The 21,211-nt window shown below is 45.9% G+C and overlaps 1 protein-coding gene across 1 annotated transcript in view; it reads left to right on the top strand.

Annotated features, from left to right (window-relative positions):
- PTPRB (protein tyrosine phosphatase receptor type B) overlaps positions 1-21,211 on the top strand; it is a 118,652-nt gene that overhangs the window by 31,159 nt on the left and 66,282 nt on the right. Inside the window, exons 4-5 of the mRNA XM_038756023.1 lie at positions 3,602-3,929; positions 18,986-19,264. Of these exons, the coding sequence (XP_038611951.1) occupies positions 3,602-3,929; positions 18,986-19,264 (607 nt within the window). The remainder of the gene's footprint in view (positions 1-3,601; positions 3,930-18,985; positions 19,265-21,211) is intronic.

Raw genomic sequence — 21,211 nt, 5'->3', positions numbered from 1 at the left:
TCCATTTTACAGATGAGGTAACTGAGGCACAGAGAAGTGAAGTGACTTGCCCAAAGTCACACAGCTAACACTTGGCGGAGCCGGGATTTGAACCCATGACCTCTGACACCACAGTTCTTGCTCTTTCCATTGAGCCACGCTGCTTCTCTGTGCCTCAGTTACCTCATCTGTAAAATGGGGATTAAGATTGTGAGCCCCCGGTGGGACAACCTGATCACCTTGCATCCTCCCCAGCGCTTAGAATGGTGCTTTGCACATAGTAAGTGCTTAACAAATACCACAGTTATTATTAATGCTTGTTGGCCAGGGGATTGGACAGGGTGGGGGAAAGCAGCATGGAGAAGCAGCATGGCTCAGTGGAAAGAGCCCGGGCTTTGGAGTCAGAGGTCAGGGGTTCAAATCCCGGCGCTGCCAGTTGCCAGTTGTTGGGCAAGTCACTTTACTTCTCTGTGCCTCAGTTACCTCATTTGTAAAATGGGGATTATTCATTCATTCAATCATATTTATTTATTTTTATTGTTTTATTTTATTTATTTATTATTTATTGAGCGCTTACTGTGTGCAGAGCACTGTACTAAGCGCTTGGGAACTACAAGTTGGCAACATATAGAGGCCTTGCCAGACTGAGCCCCCTTCTTCCTCTCCACCTCCTTCCCCTCCCCACAGCACCTATATATATATATATATATATATTTGTATGTATTTATTACTCTATTTTATTTATTTTATTTATACATATTTATTTTATTTTGTTAATATGTTTTGTTTTGTTCTATGTCTCCCCCTTCTAGACTGTGAGCCCACTGTTGGGTAGGGACCGTCTCTATATGTTGCCAACTTGGACTTCCCAAGCGCTTAGTCCAGTGCTCTGCACACAGTAAGTGCTCAATAAATACGATTGAATGAATGAATTTAGAGACGGTCCCTACCCAACAGTGGGCTCACAGTCTAGAAGATTAAGATTGTGAGCCTGCCGTGGGACAACCTGATCATCTTGTAACCACCCCAGCACTTAGAACAGTGCTTTGCACATAGGAGCACATGAGAAGCAGTGTGTCAGTGGAAAGAGCCCGGGCTTTGGAGTCAGAGGTCAGGGGTTCAAATTCCGGCTCTGCCAACTGTCAGCTGTGAGACTTTGGGCAACTCACTTAACTTCTCTGTGCCTCAGTGACCTCATCTGTAAAATGGGGATTAAGACTGAGCCCCCCATTCATTCATTCATTCAATTGTATTTATTGAGTGCTTACTGTGTGCAGCGCACTGTACTAAGCGCTTGGGAAGTACAAGTTGGCAACATATGGAGGCAGTCCCTACCCAACAGTGGGCTCACAGTCTAGAAGGGACAACCTGATCACCTTGTAACCTCCCCAGCGCTTAGAACAGTGCTTTGCACATAGTAAGTGCTTAATAAATGCTATTATTATTATAGTAAGCGCTTAATAGGCAAGTCACTCAACTTCTCTGGGCCTCAGTTACCTCATCTGTAAAATGGGGAGCCCCAAGTGGGACAACCTGATCACCTTGTACCCTCCTCAGCGCTTTGAACAGTGCACATTTGTTTATTTTTTACTTGTACTTATTTATTCTATTTTATTTTGTTAATATGTTTGGCTTTGTTCTGTCTCCCCCTTCTAGACTGTGAGCCCACTGTTGAGCAGGGACTGTCTCTGTATCAATCAATCGTATTTACTGAGCGCTTACTGTGTGCAGAGCACTGTACTGAGCTCTTGGGAAGTCCAAGTTGGCAACATATAGAGGCGGTCCCTACCCAACATGTTGCCAACTTGTACTTCCCAAGCGCTCAGTCCAGTGCTCTGCACACAGTAAGCGCTCAGTAAATACGACTGATTGCACATAGTAAGCGCTTAACAAATGCCATCATCATTATTATTATTATAAATAAATGAAAGGTGAAAGTGGGGAGGGTCTGGGGGTGGGGGGGGGGCTTCCTTGGCGGGCTCGGGCGTGGCCCCCAGCACATTGTTCCTCGGGCCGAGCCGAGGAAATTGGGATTTGATTGCGGAAGTGGGCGGGCTCGGCCCCCCTAGGCCGGAGAGGGAGGGAGGGAGGGAGGGAGGCAGGCAGGCAGCCCCCGGAGGCCGGGGCGGGTGGGTGGGTCCCCACCGGCCCGGCCGGGCCCGGGCCGCGATGCTCAGCCGGGCCGGACGGCTGCTCCTCCTCTGCAGCGCGCTCGGACGCGCCCAGGTCAGACCCCCCCCCCCCCCCCCCGGGGACCCCCCAGACCGCCCACCGCGAAAGTAGGCCGACCCCCGGCACCGGGGAGAGGACGGGGGGAGGGCACGGCCCCCTCCCTGGGGCCACACGGGGGACAGGGGGGAGGAGGAGGGGGGGGGGACCCAGGGGAGGGGGGTCAGAAGGGATGGGGAGGGGGGGGGGCCCAGGTGAGGAGGAGGAGGTGGAGGGGGGGACCCAGGGAAGGGGTTCAGAAGTGGTGGGGAAGAGGGGGCCCAGGTGAGAAGGCCGGGGGGGGGGGGGGAACCCAAGTGATGGGGAAGAGGGGGCACAGGTGAGGAGGAGGAGGAGGGGACCCAGGGGAGGAGGGGACACAAGTGAGAAGGTGCGGGGGGGAACCTAAGTGATGGGGAAGAGGGGGCACAGGTGAGGAGGAGGAGGAAGGGGGGACCCAGGGGAGGGGGTTCAGAAGTGATGGGGAAGAGGGGGCACGGGGGAGGGAGGAGGAGGGGGACAGAAGTGGTGGGGAGGAGGGGTCACAGGTGAGGAGAGGGCCCAGGTGAGGAGGGGACACAAGTGAGAAGGTGGGGGGGGGGGGAAACCCCAGTGATGGGGAAGAGGGGGCACAGGTGAGGAGGAAGAGGGGACCCAGGGGAGGGGGTTCGGAAGTGATGGGGAAGAGGGGAAACAGGGGAGGAGGAGGAGGGGGCACAGGGGAGGGGGTTCAGAAGTGATGGGGAAGAGGGGAAACTGGGGAGGAGGAGGAGGGGGCACAGGGGAGGAGGGGACCCAAGTGATGGGGAAGAGGGGGCACAGGTGAGGAGGAGGGAGAGACTCAGGTGAGGGGAAGGAGGGGACACGGGTAATGGGGAAGAGGGGGCACGGAGTAGGAGGAGGAGGGGACCAAGGGGAGTGGGGGCACAAGCGATGGGGAAGAGGGGGCACAGGTGAGGAGGAAGAGGGGACCCAGGGGAGGGGGGGCCCAAGTGATGGGGAAGAGGGGGCGCAGGTGAGGAGGAAGAGGGGACCCAGGGGAGGGGGGGCACAAGTGATGGGGAAGAGGGGGCGCAGGTGAGGAGGAGGAGGGGACCCAGGGGAGGGGGGGCACAAGTGATGGGGAAGAGGGGACACAGGGGAGGAGGAGAAGTAGGAGGGGACCCAGGGGAGGGGGGGGACACAAGTGATGGGGAAGAGGGGGCACAGGTGAGGAGGAGGAGGGGACCCAGGGGAGAGGGGGCACAGGGGAGGGGGGGGCACAAGTGATGGGGAAAAGGGGGCCCAGGTGAGGACGGGGAGGTGGGGACAGGACCCAGGTGATGGGGAAGAGGGGACTCGGGGGGGAGGAGGAGGAGGAGGAGGGGTTGCGGGAGCGGAGGGACCCACGTGCCCCCCGTGCCCCCCGTGGCAGGTGGATCCCGCGCGCTGCGCCATCCATTGGAGCGAGTGGACCGTGTCCGGGACAGCCATCCGGCTCCGCTGGACCCCCGCCGCCGCCGGCCCCGCCGCCGCCGCCGCCCCCTGCAACTTCAGCCTCCTCTACGGCCCGGACCCGGACCCGGCCCCCGACCCGACCCCGGACCCCTCCGGCCCCTCCGGGCCCCGGCCCTGCCCCCAGACCCGGGCGGCCAACCGCACCTACGAATGCCGAGCCGAGGGGCTGCGGCCCGGGACCCTCTACCGGCTTCGCCTGGTGGCCCTGACCGACGGACACAGCCGCAACTTCTCCCTGCAGACAGGTAGGAGACACGGCTGGCTCCCCACGCTGCGCTAAACGCTGGGCGGATCTTCCCACCCTGCGACCCCCTGAAACGGAATCTGGGGGCCCTGGAGGGAGACTTTAGTCCACCTCCGAGGCCCAAAGGCAGCCTTTCTTGGCATTCCCTGGAATCGGGCTCTCCCGGGCGCTTAGTACAGTGCTCTACACCTAGTAAACGCTCCAATGGCATTGATGATGCTGATGATAAATAGTAGGTTTCAGGTGCCAGCAGTTCAAACGGGAAGGCGGGCGAGAATAAAACTGTACTTGAGCGTGGAGGTCAGAAATAGCATCAGGAAGACAAAAATCGCACACGGTTGGGTCGGGACTGTCTCTATATGTTGCCAACTTGTACTTCCCAAGCGCTTAGTACAGTGCTCTGCACACAGTAAGCGCTCAATAAATACTTTTGATTGAGCAAAACCGCCCTTGAAAGAGATATTAAAAATTGATGGTATTTAAGTGCTTACTCTGGGCTGAGCACTGTTCTAAGCGCTAGGGTAGATACAAGGTCATCAGGTTGTCCCACGTGGGGCTCACAGTCCTAATTCCGATTTTACAGATGAGGAAACTGAGGCACAGAAGTTAAATGGCTTGCCCAAGATCACACAGCAGACAAGTGGCGGAGGCGGAATTAGAACCCATGCCCTCTGACTCCCAAGCCGGGCTCTTTCCACTAAGCCACAATGCTTCTCCTGTTATAGGTGGAATACCTAGCTGATCCCTGACCTGTGTTGTTTAATTGAGAAATTTGCTTTTTTATCTAACACCTTATTAACTAGTCTCAACTTATTCATGTCCAAAGGTTAGTTTCCAAAATGACTTGAGTTCTCAAAGCACAGTGGCGTTAATGTCCACTTATTATGGTCAATTCAATTCCCAAACTTTACATTCTCAGTGTTGACACAATTGGGTCATTTTGGCAAGAATAGGGTTATTTTTAAAAGGATATGTTGGCTCTTTAAAGTCTATGCATTCATTTGGGCATTAAAAAGAAGTTGTTGAAATAAGGCACTTGTTAAAAGTTTTTATGCTTTCTGTGCAATGACTGTCAGCTTTTCTTAAACCTTTTTCAAGTATCTTTAGGCCTATCTTTACCGCTTGTTTTTAATGTCCTCTTAATGTTAGTGGCCCCTCATGTTTTTGTAAAGGGTTTTAAGGCTAAATCCTGTAAAATCTGGAAGTTGATCTGCTGATTGATTAACCAGGTAATATATAGAATGATAATATGGTCAAGTATCTACACCTGTAAAAGGTTCGGTTCCTAAACTCCTATTTTTTAAAAGAGTATTAGAATGAGTGGTTAATGTAGTAGTTGTGAGAACCCCAAAAATTTTGGCACAAGTATTGCTGCTTTTTAAAAAATAAAAGTGCTTACTTCATCTGCTAAAAGTAAACCTGAAACTTAATATTTTTTCCTTCGGCTCGTTTGAAAAGCAACTTTGAGTTTTACAGGGAGATCAATAAGAAAGGACTTGAAAATAACTTCACTGTGTTACTTTGAGTATGTCAGGAGAAAAAATATAATTGACAGGCATTTTAGGTATTAGTTCACTATTGGTGACACCATGAATAGGTCCCATCGACTATCCCCTATAGTTCTTTTCATATTTTAAAGTAAGAATCTAGCTGATGATATTATCATTTTAAATAGCTTTCATGGGTATTGTAGTTGTGTTCATGTCATTCGAGTTAAGGATGAACGGATGCACGTTTTAATTTAATAAACACTCATTTAGAAGCTAACTAAGATTCTAGAATACATTTTTCTCTGTTTTCACTGGGGGCATGATGCATTATACTCCAGGAAAAGTTGTTTTATTTTATTTTGTATTTATTTTATTAAATATAAATTTTTATTTATATTTTGAACTGAATAAGTGGGTTCATGAACACCCTTGTCCATAGACTGTTGCTATTACCCCTCAACTTATACTAAAGGAATGATTGGGGTGATTAAAAAAAAAAGTTAAAGATTTCATTCTAAATTATAGTAATGTCTGTCTCCCGCTCTAGACTGTAAGGTCATTGTGGATAGGGATCATGTCCTACTCTGTACCTACTATGTTATATTGTATAAGCATTTACCACAGTGCTCTGCAAACAATGAGCACTTACATACCATTGATTGATTTTTTTTATATTGAGTTTGGGAGAGATCATTAAGGCAAATATATCCAAGTGGTTTGTGTTATTTGCCCCAGGACAGCTGAACCGAATTGTGTCTGTCAACTGTGGTCACCTGAAGTAAGAGAGCAAATGCTGGTTTTGGTTGGGTGTTCTGGTCTGAATAGTTGGAGTTTTAGGGCTGGTTCTTTGAACAGGAATGCTCTAGGAGTGCAGATGAAAATTAATAATTATAAGTATGATATTTAAGCACTTACTATGTGCCAAGCACTGGAGTAAAATCAAGATAAGGTTGGACACAGTCCCCATCGTACATGGGGCTCATGGTCTAGGAGGAAGAACAGGTATTAAATTCCTGTTTCCCAGAAGAGGAAACTGAGGCACAAAGGTCACCCAGTAGGCAAATGACAGTTATCAGCAGTGGCATTTATGGAGCGCTTAATTTTGTGGGATTAGTAGCAGATCCTCCGACTCCCAGATCTGCGCTCTTTCCACCAGGACATGCTGCTTCTCCGATCAGTTTAGAGACCAAGCTGCAGCAATCATCCTTTGGCGTGTTTCCTCCTGCAATGGGAGTTTTGCCTCCATATAGGTGCTGAATGTCACTTTCCTCCTTTACCCATTCATTAAAACGTTTGACATTAACCTCTGCGTAAGTGATCCAGTTTCTCCCCAAATGAACTGTCCCTGCCTTTGTAGGTTAATGCCAAATCATTTAAATCGGTAATTCACAGATTTATCTCACTTTTAAAATCAACTTTTACAAAGAAGAGTGGAGGTCAAATAAAGAGGACACAATTCTAGGCATTTTAGAAAGCTGAAGGTCTTCGGATATCTTAGTTCAGGACAGAAGAAAGGGGTTGGAACAGAAGCAACTATTAGCCCCACACATTTCTACACCAACAACTGTTATAGGAAACCCCAACAGTCTTATCTAGCGGAATCTTTGTTAAAGCACCCTTGGGACCCTCTAATTGGTACTTTATCAGTACAACAGATCTGGAAGTTTAATTGCTTTGTCCTGACCAAAATAATCTCTCTTCTATCTCTCCATAGTATACTTTGGGTGAAAGGTGATCAAAACTATGTAACCCACATAATGTTTCTCCATTTGTGGGGGAGACATCTCAAAAATTTTGAGTTGAAATAGTGAATTTGGGCTGTTTAATACTGAGCATAGACATAGGACTAAGCTATTGTCCAGCCTACCTGCTGTTGGATTGTGTATGTGTACACATATATGTGTAGTATACACACACCCTCACATATATATAAAATTTGTATATGGTATTTGTTAAGCACTAATTGTGTGCAGAGCATTAGGATAGCTAAAAGCTGATCAGGTCGGACACAGTCCCTGTCCCACATGGGGCTCACAATCTCAATCTCCATTTTACTAATGAGGGAACTGGGGCACAGAGAGGTGAAGTGGCTTACCCAAGGTCACACAGCAGACGTTGTATGCCTCAGAACCTTAGCATTTCCTCAGGTCTTTGTATCCAAAAGGGGATGTGCCAAAGAAAGGTAAAGTAAGGCAGAACCAGTCACTGTGCTAGAAACGAGGAATCTACTAAGCAGTCAGTCATTGAATGAAGTAGTCACTATGGAAAACTGTTCATTCTAGTAATCAGAGCCTCCAATCTAGTCAATCAATAATATTTAGCTCCTACTGTGTGCAGAGCACTGTACAGTCAAGTTAGTAGACATGAGCCCTGGTCTTAAGTAGCTTATAATCTAGCAGGGGAGACAAACACTTAAATAATATCTTTCTTCCTCATATGTAAAAGCAGATATGTGTAACTATAAGCTTGTGGCGGGCAGGGAACGTGTTTACCAGTTCTGTATTGTACTCTTCCGAGTGCTTAGTACAGAGCTCTGCAGGCAGTAAAAGCTTAGAAAATACCATTGATGAAGATGTGTATAAGTCAGTGCTTAGGTAGGATGTTATTCAGAAGTGCTACTGGTGATTGTGAGTACACCAGGGTGTAGTTGACACTGAAGGGCTGAACTCCCAGTTGGGTGACTGTGACCTGGGAAGGGCCTCCTGGAGTGAGGTGATTTCAGAAGGGCTTTGAAGTTTGGGAGACCTCTGCGACCTAGCACAGAGAGGGCCAGGAGCATAAGTAAGTGGGAGTTGGAGGCGGAAAAGTCCCACAAATGTACAAGGGAACAGAAGCAGCAGGAAGCATAGAAGAGAATAACACAAGAAAACTTATGAGCAAGGATAACAGCACCCAAGCAATGATGTGCTGCGTCAATGATCCTGCCCAGTATTCTCTCTGATGGTGACACTGAAAGACCCTTTCCGTTTCAATAGTCCACTATGGACTCATCAACCTCAAATCTATTTAGGCTCTCTTGAGCCTTTTACTATCTCTTTTTCCTCTAATTACCCAGCACAGATCTTTTGTCCGTGACAAACCCTTCTGGAAAATATGGATATTTTCTGCCTCCACAATTCCAGAAATGATGAATTCTCCATGTTTCACCATTGAGTGAAAATAATCTCTGGTGCTTCTTGGCCTTGAATATCTCGTTTTCAAACTCAAACGTTGTTGTCCCGATGTCCTTTGACGTTACCCCTTCGTGACTTTGTAAACTTCAGTCAAGTTCCTCAGAGCCTTCATTTTTACAGTTTAAGGAGGTTGAATGTTTTCAGCTCATCACCTTATTACTGTGAGCCCCATATTGGACTGAAACTATATTATCTGCTTACATTGAATCTAGCCCAGCCTTAGCACAGAACTTACCAATAAGTGCTTACCAATCAATCGTATTTATTGAGTGCTTACTGTGTTTAGAGGGAGAGTATGATAGATACTTATTATATCTACTGTAGATAGATGCAATATTGTAGATACAACAGTAGATAAGTTCCCTGCTCACAATGAGCCTATAGTCTACAGGGAGAAGCACTTAATTACTATATCACAGTTGTTAAAATCCTTAAAATGGCAACTGCTTCTGTTTGTGGCCTTAGTCCAAACTTTCTCCAGCTCTGTGATGTGCCAACAATGCTGTGGGTTACCCGCAGGAAATGTTGGGACCAAAGTCAGATGGAATGATAGAAAGAAGTATTTCTTTTGTAGAATTTGAAATAAGGTAGAGATGTGGTTTGGCACAAAACAGAGAGCATTCTGGGAGCAGGGGCTGGCATGTGAAGTAGCTTGGAGAGGGCTGAATATGAGCAGGTGATGACTTGTTTGGTTGTCCCCACTCGATTGTAAAACTCAAGGCAGAGCTCATGTCTAATAATTGCAGTGTTTTAAGTGCTTACTATGTCCCAGGCACTGTTCTAACTCATGGAAATAATAATGATGGCATTTAAGCACTTAATATGTGTCAAGCACTATTCTAAGCGCTGGGGTAGATAGAAGCTAATCATCCTGGACACTGACCCTGTCCCACATGGGGCTCACAGTCTTAATCCCCAGTTTACAGATGAGTTAACTGAGGCATAGAGAAATTAAGTGACTTGCCCAAGGTCACTCAGCAGGAATCTGCCAACTCCAATACAGTGTACACTTCCAAGTGCTTAGTTCTTCTTCAAATGCCTTTGAGTCATTTCCGACCCACAGTGACTCCATGGACACACCCTCTTCAGAACATAATAATAATAATAATGATGGCATTTGTTAAGTGCTTACTATGTGCAAAGCACTGTTCTAAGCGCTGGGGGGGAATACAAGGTGATCACGTTGTCCCACATGGAGCTCACAGTCTTAATCCCCATTTTACAGATGAGGTAACTGAGGCTCAGAGAAGTTGTGACTTGCCCAAGGTCACTCAGCAGACATGCGGGGGAGCTGGGATTAGGACCCATAACATCCTCTTATGATATCTTCTGTCAAAATCATTCTGGTGTATGTTTTTTTGCTAAAGGTATAGAATTCGTTTACCATCGCTTTCTACCGTGCAGTAAAGATTTGAGTCTCTGCCATTTTGGTCCAGGAATGTGACAGTTTGTTGTTCTAGTGTACTCTCCCAAGTGCTTAGTACAGTGTTCTGCACACATTAAGCACTCAACACGATTGAATGAATGAATATCATCTTTCATCAACATTTTGATCACTTGATTGTCTGCCTTTGACTCTCTTCCATGCCGCTGCTGCCCAGCATAGGTGAATCGGCTTAGCACTCATTCAACCCCATTGATTATTGGATTGATTGGAGCGGAGAGCTTGAGCAATGTAGTCTTGGGGCCCATTACCCTGCCGGGGAGAGGAGAGGGGATGGAGGCAAGTCTAATCCCGGCTCTGCCACTTGTCTGCTACGTGACCTTGGGCAAGTCACTTCTCTGGGCCTCAGTTACCTCATCTATAAAATGGGGACAGTGAGCCCCATGTGGGACAGGGACCGTGTCCCACCTGATTTACTTGTATCCACCCCAGCACTCAGTACAGTGGTTGGCACATAGTAAGTGCAATTAATGTTATTATTATTAAGTCTGGCACTGCATAGAACACTCCTCTCTTCCTGCAGGTGGTACCTCCATGCCTGAGTTAGGCAGTGCCCTGGCCTTCTGGCCCGACACAAATGATCCCCATTACAGCTGGGAATTCAGGAGGGGAGTGGACACTGACTCTCTCTCCTCCCCCTCTGCCCTTGGGCGGATGTGATGATGCTCGTGCTTCCGTGGGCTGGAATGGGAGCATCCAGCCCATTTGGTTCAATTGCTTTGACTCCTGATTGAAATCGCCGGCTGGGCTCGTGCCATCGGAAAATAACCGGTAGATAGGCTTACTGTGAGATGAATCAGCCCGGCCTTTCGATTGCTGTTACGCTACAAACGGCCTGGCCATTATGGGAATGGTGGGTTTCAAGTGTTGCGTGAGTTCTCAGTAATAATAATAAAAATAATGTGAAATTGTTAAGCACTCACTGTGTGCCAAGGACTGTACCAAGCACTGGGGATGATACAGTAGTAATAATAATAGTAATCCTGGCATTTAAGTGCTTACTATGTGCCAAGCACTGTACTACGCACTGGGGTAGATACAAGATAATCAGTTCCTCCATGGTACTCAAAACCCCTCTCACGTTCGCACCTGGAGAGTTTCCGGTCTCTACTACAGGGGAGAGAAAGTCAAGCGGAGGCATTTCAATTCCTAGCTTGGGCAGGGGCTAGTGAGTGGAAGGCCATCTGCTACAAGTCAAACTCAACTGTGCTGGGCAGCAGCAGCATGAGAGAGAGAGTCGAGGGTGGAGATTCAAGTTTACTGCACACAGTAAGCGCTTAATAAATGCTATCACTATTATTATTAAGGATGCAACGGTAAATCACTTTTGTATTTTTACCAAGAAAACGCTATGGATCCACTACCAGAACAATTGCAGGCAGAGGTGGGGCATTCTAGGAGAGATAATAATAATAGCATTTATTAAGCGCTTACTATATGCAAAGCACTGTTCTAAGCGCTTGGGAGGTTACAAAGTGATCAGGTTGTCCCACAGGGTGCTAACAGTCTTAATCCCCATTTTACAGATGAGGTAACAGAGGCCCAGAGAAGTGAAGTGACTTTCCCAAAGTCACACAGCAGACAATTGGCAGAGCCGGGACTTGAACCCATGACCTCTGACTCCGAAGCCCAGGCTCTTTCCACTGAGCCACGCTGCTTCTCAGAGATGCATCCATGGCATCTCTATGGGTCGGAGACGACTCGGCAGCGTGAGACAAGATGGTACTCAAAGTCCAAATAGGAGGGATAACGGGTATTTTGCAGATAAGGGAACTGGGACACAGAAAAGTTAAGCGACTTGCCCAGAGTCACACAGCAGACAAGTGGCAGAGCTGGGATTAGAGCTAGGTCACCTGACTCCTAAGCCTGGGCTCTTTCCACAAGGTCACACTGTTGGGTCTACAGTACATGCAGAGCAGACATAGACCCTGTCCCCTACTGGGCTCAAAGTCAAAGTCAGAAGGAGAACGGGTATTGAATCTTCATTTTACAGGTGAGGAAACTGAAGCACAGAGAAGTCAAGTGTCTATCCCAAGGTCATTCAGCAGGCAAGTAGGGATTAGAACCCAGGCTCTCTGATTCCCAGGTCCGAGCTCCCTCCCTTGAGCTACACTGCTTCTCCAGTAGTTTCCAAAGGGAAAATTGAAAATGAGGTCATCCCAAATTCACATTCAGTGGGTCCCTATTCATCAGGTGATTTGATAGAAAAGTTTTCTTTACATTTTTATTCTGTTTAGTTAGTGATGCTTTATGGCTTGCTAATGATTCCATAATAGATCATTCTAGAACTTTGCAGTGTGGGCAGTTTTGGCATTGTCATTTCCTGTTGTGTCTGAACATCTCTGATTCCCCAAGTCTCCAAGCATGAGTTATCGTAGACAGCATTTATCACAACTGTCCATAAAACATTCCCCCAAGAGATCATTGGTAGAATGGCAAATCCTCAAGGCACTAACTGTATCAAGATTGAAAGATGGTGAAAAGAACTTTTCTGGGGATAAAAATTCAATGGATCCATTAGTAGTCTTCATTTCATTATATCACCGTAGCAATCTTTTTAAAGGGTGATGCATTTTGAAACATTTTTAGCAAGGTAGAAATGAAAAGCGGGGAATAATAGCTAAAGCAAAATGCTGCCAGAACAGAAATCCGGAGTTAATTCTATTTTCACTTTAACATGGATGCTTCTTCCAAAATAAATGGGAAAATTATAAAATCACAGTATTCTGGAAGTTTTGTCGCTAGCATTCCTGACAAAGAATGAAACCCATTCTGCATTTGTGTGTCTTCCTTTCTGAAAAACACTTGGGAAGCGAATCTTGGGGCAAGCATTCAGCCAAATTTCCCTCAGGCTCAGAGTCCTCTGAGCTTTTCTTTCCTTAAGATTTCAGGTACTTCCTGTTACTGGTGTGGGCGGAAACACCCAGAAAATTAGCCTCTCTCCTGGCAGTTTGGCATTTTCATTTCCTGTTGTGTCTGAAACCAGAAAATTCAGGGGTGCCAACAACTGTGACTAATGTTTTTCAAAATGCAGTTATTTTATTTCTCAGGTGTTTAAAATGGGACCGTTATCATTACCACCTTGAGGGCATCTACTAATTTAGCACCCATAGGCTGCACAGCCTAACACTGTACTATACTGTACCACTGAAGGGCATTCAGTATTCGCCCCACAGCACTTAAGTACCTATCTGTAAATTATTTATATTAATGTCTGTCTCCCCCTCTAGACGGTAAGCTCGATGCGGGCAGGAAATGGCTCTCCCACCTCTGCATCCTACTCTCCCAAGTGCATAGTACAGTGCTCTTTACACAGTAAGCGCTCAATAAATATGATTGACGATCACCCACCCATCTTTTCCCACGCATACACGTGCATGTGAAATACATAGATCTTTTATGTTTAGTCCATCCAGCGAATAAATTAGCTTCCTTGATAAAATGCTTTTGAACACATCTAAAACAGATCACTTCAAAGTTCTAATGTGGAAAATTTCCAAGAATGGTACCAAAACTAGAGGCCCCTTTAAGGACAAATTGGAAAATACTTATCAGAACGTTTCACTTATATAATATAAAAGCCTTGGAACTCGGCCAGAAGAGACCTTTATCACAATATAAATGGTATTTTAAGTGTTTGCTTCCAGCCCAAACTCTCTCAGCCTCTGCACTTCCCAACTTCATTGTTTCTTTGTTCTAACGGATGTATGAAGGACTAAGTGTTTTGTTTTCTGGCCCAGATATATTAGATAAAGTCTGCACTTCTGAATTCCACCTTCAAGGCACGCAAAGTATTTTTTTTTGTTTAATATACCTTAAAAATTGTATTTCCATTCAGTAGACTATACCAAAATATGTAATCATTTGCTCTCAGGTTTAATATGGCCTAGCAGCAGAGATTCCAGTGTTGATTACTGTAAGAAAAAAACAAAATATCCACCTAAATTAATCTCAACCTCAGCTGTCATGTCAGCAAGAAGGCCTTTCACTTGCCAAATGTCACCTGGTCTCTTCTAAAGTATTCTGGGAGTTTGGGACTGTTTAGTGGTGTACTTTTTCTGAATCCCGGAGTGACCCTTCCAAATGGAAACATCCACTTTAAATCATGGTTCTCTCCATCCATTTCGGTTTCTCTGTAATTGTTGCTGTTGGGTTATTATGTAAGATAAAAGCAAGTTACAAAAATTGCCGTTTTGAGCTAGAAATTGTGGATGAAAATCCCCTCTTTGGAAATGGCTGGGCTGATCCTTCCTTTTATTTGCTGGAGATGTGTTCACCTTTAGAAGAGAGTCCACTTGTGTGACACCATTCAGACCCATTCTGTCTAAAGTGGGAATCATTTACTCAAATCCCTGCAGTTGGGTCCTGTGGAAGGGCAAGAAAAGGAAAGCAGTGTCTCCTAACTGGGGAAGTCTCACAGAGTCTACCAGTTGGTTTTGGGGAGCCTGCGGTGAACTGCCGTCTTGGATTTTATTGCCCAAGCCCCGGACTGACGTGGGCACATACAAATAAATCAGAATTTGCTGTTCCTGGGACCTGGAACCTAAATGCTATAAGAAGCAACTGGTCTGTGAGTGTTAAGTAATAATAATAATTGTGTTATTTAAGCATTTACTATCTGCCAGTCATTATATTAAGCACTGGGGTAGATACAAGATAATAAGGTTCGACATAGTTCCTGCCCCACATGGGGCTCACAGTCTTAATCCCCATTTTACAGATCAGGAAATTGAGGCAAAGAAAAGTTAAGTGACTTGCCCACTGCTGCTTTTTACCATCGCCTAGTGGGCCTGGAAGTCAGAGGATCTGGATTCTAATGCCAGTTGTGCCACTTTCCTGCTGTATGATATTGAGCAAGTCACTTCTCTGTACCTCAGTTTCTTCATCTGTAAAATGAGATTTCAATACCTATTCTTCTGCCTACTTAGACTGGGATCCTCCTGTGATACAGTGACTTTGTCCTACCAGATTATCTTGTATCTATCTCACTATCATTACTATTATTATTATTATTGTTGAACAAGCCACACTCCCAATATCCTGGCTTTGGGTAGTAAGGAAAGGTCCCCACACATTTGTTAGTCATATTTATTGAGCACTTACTGCGTGCAGAGCACTGTACTAAGCACGTGGGAGTGTACAATATAACAATAAACAGACATTCCCCACCCTCAATGAGCTTACAGTCTAGAGGGCAGCAGCGATCAGTCATTTGATCAGTAGCTTGTTCTAATTGCTGTAACTGTATGATTAAACATATAAGGAGATTGTTTTCACTCCCACCAGGGCTCCACAAATATTCTGAATAATAATGATGGCATTTATTAAGTGCTTACTATGTGCAAAGCACTGTTCTAAGTGCTGGATAAGGTTTTTGTATTTGTTAAGTACATCAGACCTCAGATCTAGCCTAGCTCAGACCCCAGAATGTGCCTCATGAGTTGTGAGGAAGGGGAATTTAGAGGCCAACAGTTTCTTCTTTGAGGGAGGCCAAATGTCCGAAGTTGACTTGGCCTCACCATTTAAAGAAGAGGATGGATACCCAGTCAACGTGAGATGAAATCAGAGCAAAGAAATAATAAGTAATTGTGGTAGTGGTTAAGTCCTTACTGTGTGCCAAGCACTGTGCTAAGCTCTGAGGTAGATACAATGCAATCAGATCATATGTGGCCCCTGTGTCACCTGGGGCTTACAGTTTAAGGGGGGGGGAAAAGGAACGGATATCCTAGTCCCATTTTACAGATAAGGAAACTGAGACACAGAGAACTTACGTGGTCTGCCCAAGGTCACATGGTGGGCAAGTGGTGGAGCTGGGATTGGAAAACAGAAGCAGCAGGGTATAGTGGAGAGAGCGTGGGCTTGGGAGCCAGAAGGACCTGGTTTTAATCTCAGCTCCGCCACATGTCTATTGAGGGCTCTTGGGCAAGTCACTTCTCTGTTCCTCAGTTACCTCATCTGCAAAATAGGAGTAAAATACCTGCTCTCCCTACTTCTTAGATTGTGAGCCCCAGGTGGGACAGGGAATGTGTTCGATTCTCTCATATTATATGCACACCAACACTTAGTACGGTGTTTGTCATATAGTAAGCACTTCAGACACCACAGTTTTTACTGAGAAACCTTCCCCGCTTTTGGAATGATCCGGAGACAGCTCTTGCTCAACTCCAATCCGGTACGGGTGGATGGAGGGTTGGGATCGACTCCGTGCTCAGAATCAGACCTCTGGGCTGGGGATCTCGCCTAGTTCCTTCCCTGAATGAGATCTGCCTTGGTACCCCGTCGTCAAAGCAGACTTTCAAAATTGTCTTGAGAAAGTCAAACAGATCATTTGTGTCCCGATTTTGCCAATCGGTTAGTCGTCACGTCTGGATAAGACACGGAAAAGATTTCAAAATATTCCCTTAGATTCTGCTGGAGTCTGTGTGACTTTGAGTGAGTTTCTTTTATTTTTAGATTACCCACATCTCTTGTGTTTAGCAAGAGCCTGCTTCATAAGCAGTATTCTTTAGTCTGCCACATAATCAAAAATTAGGTCAGCAGTGAAGCTCTCAAAAGCACATATCATAATAATAATTATGGTCTTTGTTAAGCACTTACTAGGTGCCAAGCACCACACTAAGCCTGGGGTAGATGATCAGGTGGGCCACAGTTCCTGTTCCCACATGAAGCTTACAATATCAGAGGGAGAACAGGTATATAATCCTCATTTTACAGATAGAGCAGCAGTGTGGCCTAATCGAGACAGTACAAGCCTGGGAGTTAGAAGGATCTGGGTTCTAATCTTGGCTCTGCAAGTTGCTTTCTGTGTGACCTTGGGCAAGTCATTTAACTTCTCTGTGCCTCAGTTTCCTCAATGTAAAACTGGGATACCTGTTCTCCCTCCTACTTAAGCTATGAGCCCCACGTAGGACAGGGACTTGTCCAACGTGGGGCTCACAGTCTTAATCCCCATTTTACAGATGAGGTAACTGAGGCCCAGAGAAGTTGTGGCTTACCCAAGGTCACACAGCAGACAAGTGGCAGAGCCGGAATTGGCCTTGGCCCCTTTGATAGAGTGGGGATGAGAGGGCCTTCCTTTCCCCCGCTCCCAACCATCGATGGAAGGGGAAATATCCCATCAGAAGCTGCCAACCTGCACTCTGATTAGGCTGGGTCCACGAGGTGGAAATCAGTCAATCAATCAATCGTATTTATTGAGCGCTTACTGTGTGCATAACACTGTACTAAGCACTTGGGAAGTACAAGTTGGCAACATAGAGAGACAGTCCCTACCCAACAGTGGGCTCACAGTCTAAAAGGGGGAGACAGAAAACAAAACCAAACATACTAACAAAATAAAATAGAATAGATATGTACAAGTAAAATAAATAAATAGAGTAATAAATATGTACAAACATATATACATATATACAGGTGCTGTGGGGAAGGGAAGGAGGTAAGATGTGGGGATGGAGTGGGGGATCAGAGGGAGAGGAAGGAAGGGGCTCAGTCTGGGAAGGTCTCCTGGAGGAGGGGAAGGCCACCCATGCCTTGAGGTAATAATAATAATTGTGGTATTTGTTAAGCACTCACTATGTGCCAGGCTCTGGGGTAGATATAAGGTAATTGGGCTAGACACAGTCCCTGAAACACGTGGGCCCCGCAGTCTTAATCCCCATTTTACAGATGAGGTAACTGGGTCCAGAGAAGAGAAATGACTTGCCCAAGGTCACACAGCCAAAAAGTGGCAGAGCTGGGATTAGAACCCATGACCTACTGACCCCCAGGCCTGGGCTGTATCTACTAGGCCATGCTTAACTTTCCTCGGCCTCATTGTCCAATGAGACATTTGACCACCACGGAGAGGATTTGATCCTGGGGATTCTGTGCCCCCCAGTTTCTGGCAGCCTTGGGACCAATCTTCTCCTAATAATAATAATTATTATGATATTTCTTAAGCACTTACTATGTGCCAGGCACTGTACTAAGCGCTGGAGTGGGTACAAGCAAATTGGGTTGGTCATAGTCCCTGTCCCACGTGGGGCTCCCAGTCTCAATCCCCATTTTACAGGTGACATAACTGAGGCTCAGAGAAGTGAAGTGACTTGCTCAAGGTCACACAGCAGACATGTGGCGTAGCCAGGCCCGTGCTTTATCTGCTATGCCATGTAGCCTGAGGCACAGGCAGCTGCAAATGCCACATAACTACACAGTGCCTGAATAGGAAAGCCAGCCATTTCCCATTTCCCACTCCCACATAAGGGCAACTAAGGACATGGCAGAGGATCCTGATGTGCCCGTGGGACAACTTCCTTTTCCTGAAGTACTGAGTTTGGGGCAAGAATTACACGTCTAATGTCCGCTCTGTTGAAGGTAATTGTTAATGTCTCAGAAAACTGTAATGGTCCGAACCTTTATTTATTTATTTTTTTGTCAGAAGTGTTATATGGGATGTAATTTAAGGTAGAACTGCCACGGAGCCAAACCCACAGACCGAATTGAGAACGGTAGTGTATCCCAGAGTGTTCTGTCCCTAAGGACATTTGGATTATAGTGTCCCCTTGACACCATTTTTCCTTTCTCTGGCCGCAATCTACCTTTTGTTTCAGAATACAATGCCTTGAGTTTTCTGGAACTGTTTTCTCATCACCGACAGCATTTATTAGTTTTATGAGGTGACTGATTTTTCAATGCGTATTATATTTTAGGAACGCTAAGTCCTATTTTGATCAAATAGAACACTAGAAGTAAACTTTTGCTGTGCAAAAGTGGTCACTTAGCCAATTTTGCACCAGTTAAGTGCCAGATCTACTACAAGGGATCGGTGTTTCTGGCATGATAAATTCCTCCAATCTTGAATACCCAAGGAAAAGACCTTGTTTTGGAAAGCGGCAAAACATTGACCCACCGCAAATATCAACGTCTAAAAATCAGCAGCTAAAATGTTCTTTCTCTGATTGTTTCCTCCCAGATCCCTTGCCTCCTTCTCGGTTTGAAGTTGACAAAGACAAGACCACTTCGACCAGCCTGCGGGTGACGTGGACTCCATCTTTGGGGAAGGTCACCCAGTATGAAGTTCAGTTATCGGACGATGAGAACGAGAAGCTTCAGAGCATTCTGATCCCAGGGAATGTCTCCCTCAAAGAAACAACTTTCTTCAACCTCACTGCTGGTAGTAAATACAACATTGCCATCACAGCCATTTCTGGAAATAAAAGTTCCCAGGCAGTAAACATCAGTGGTTCGACTGGTAAGATCTGTTGAAATATTATGCAGGGTTAAATCCTGAGAACTCTTTGAAGTTACCAGTGTTCAGAAGGGCAGGAATCAGTGATCCAAAAGTAGATTTACTTTCTAAGTTAGGATCTTGTGCATGAAGCCTCCTTGAATTGACAACTTTTCCGCATCTCCCTCTTGGGGAAGTACCAGATCTGCTACAGGGATTGGTGTTCCTGGCATGATAAATTCCTCCAATCTGTCGTTAAATCAATCAATCATATATATTGAGCACTTACTCCTTGCCGAGCATTGTACTAAGTGCTTGGGATGGTCCAGTACAACAGAATTAGCAGATACATTCCCTGCTTGTAGCGAGTTGACAGTCTGGAGGAATTGGGGGTGATATCTCCAAGATCTCTTTTTCATTCTCCAAATAGTCATTCCTGCAAGGTTAAGCTGGGTGAACATGGAAAACATAAACTGGGGCCAGGCTAATAATAATAATTGTGGTATTTGTTAAGCACTTACTATTTGCAGGCACGGTACTAAGCGCTGGGCTAGATGCAAGGTAATTGGGTTGGACAAAGTCCCTGTCCCACACAGGGCTCCCAATCTTAATCCTCATTTTCCAGATGAGGTAACTGAGGCACAGAGAGAGAGGTGAAGTGACTTGCCTAAGGTCACACAGCAAACAAGTGGCAAGGCTGGGATTGGAACGCAGGTCCTCTGGCTCTAATGATTTGCTGCTAATCTTCATGAGGTAACCTGGCCACTGTTAATCTTCCCCTGGCAGGAACGCTTGGAAGTTGGGATGAAGAGGGGAGGAAAATGGTCTCCCACTCACCCTCATCATCACCACCAGCACCTATCCATTTTCTTTCCAGCTCCGATTGTTCCTCACTCTCTCCTTCCCTCCTCAACTTGCTTCCCTTGCCGGGGGATGCTGTCAGAAAGGATATAAACAGCCCAGATATATTGAGCTTAGAGCAAGAATTTCAAGTGTGACCATTTTTTTCAGGGTAATTGCTCACGTTTCAGAAGACTGAAATGGTTTGTACCTCTTCTTACCACCCACACACATTTACCTACACAGGCTAATAATAATTAATTGTTATTATTGTGGTATTTAAGTGCTCAGTACGTGCCAAGCCCTTTTAGACTGTGAGCCCACCTTTTAGACTGTAAGCCCACTGTTGGGTAGGGACTGTCTCTATATGTTGCCAACTGTACTTCCCAAGCGCTTAGTACAGTGCTCTGCACACAGTAAGCGCTCAATAAATACGATTGATTGAATAGTTGATATAAGCTGATCAGACACTGTCCCTGTCCCACATGGGACTCAGTCTAAGGGGAAGAAAGAAAAAATATTTAATCCTTGTTTTATGGGTGAATAAACTGAGGGGCATTCATTCATTCAATCATATTAAGCGCTTACTGTGTGCAGAGCACTGTACTAAGCGCCTGGGAAGTACAAGTCGGTAACATAAAGAGACGGCCCCTACCCAACATCAGGCTCACAGTCTAGAAAGGGGAGACGGACAACAAAACAAAACATGCAGAAAAGTTGTGACTTGCCCAAGGTTACACAGCAGGCAAGTGACAAAATCTGGATTAGAACCCAGATCCCTTGACTCCCAGGCCTGTTTTTTAGGCCAGGACTGGGTTTTCCTATCTGGCCCTGCCTGCATTCCTCTTGTGGCCTGTGACTCTTGTTATTTTACTCTGTATTCTAGAATCATTTTTTTATGGTATTAAGCACTCACTGTTTGTCAAGCACTGGGGTAGATAGAAGTTATTCAGGCCAGATAAAAGTCCCTGTCCCACATGGGGCTCATAGCCTAAGTAGGAGGGAATACAGATATCAAATCCCTATTTTGGAGTTGAGGAAACTGAGGCACAGAGATTAGAACCTAAGTCCTCTGGCTTCCAGGCCCAGGCTTTCTCCCCTAGGCCACGCTACTTCCCATTAGGTAGCGTA

Source organism: Tachyglossus aculeatus, chromosome 14 (assembly GCF_015852505.1).
Source record: "Tachyglossus aculeatus isolate mTacAcu1 chromosome 14, mTacAcu1.pri, whole genome shotgun sequence".
In the NCBI taxonomy this organism is placed as follows: Eukaryota; Metazoa; Chordata; class Mammalia; order Monotremata; family Tachyglossidae; genus Tachyglossus; species Tachyglossus aculeatus.
The sequence above is the reverse complement of the archived record's forward strand: the minus strand, read 5'-3'. Positions and strand labels throughout refer to the sequence as shown.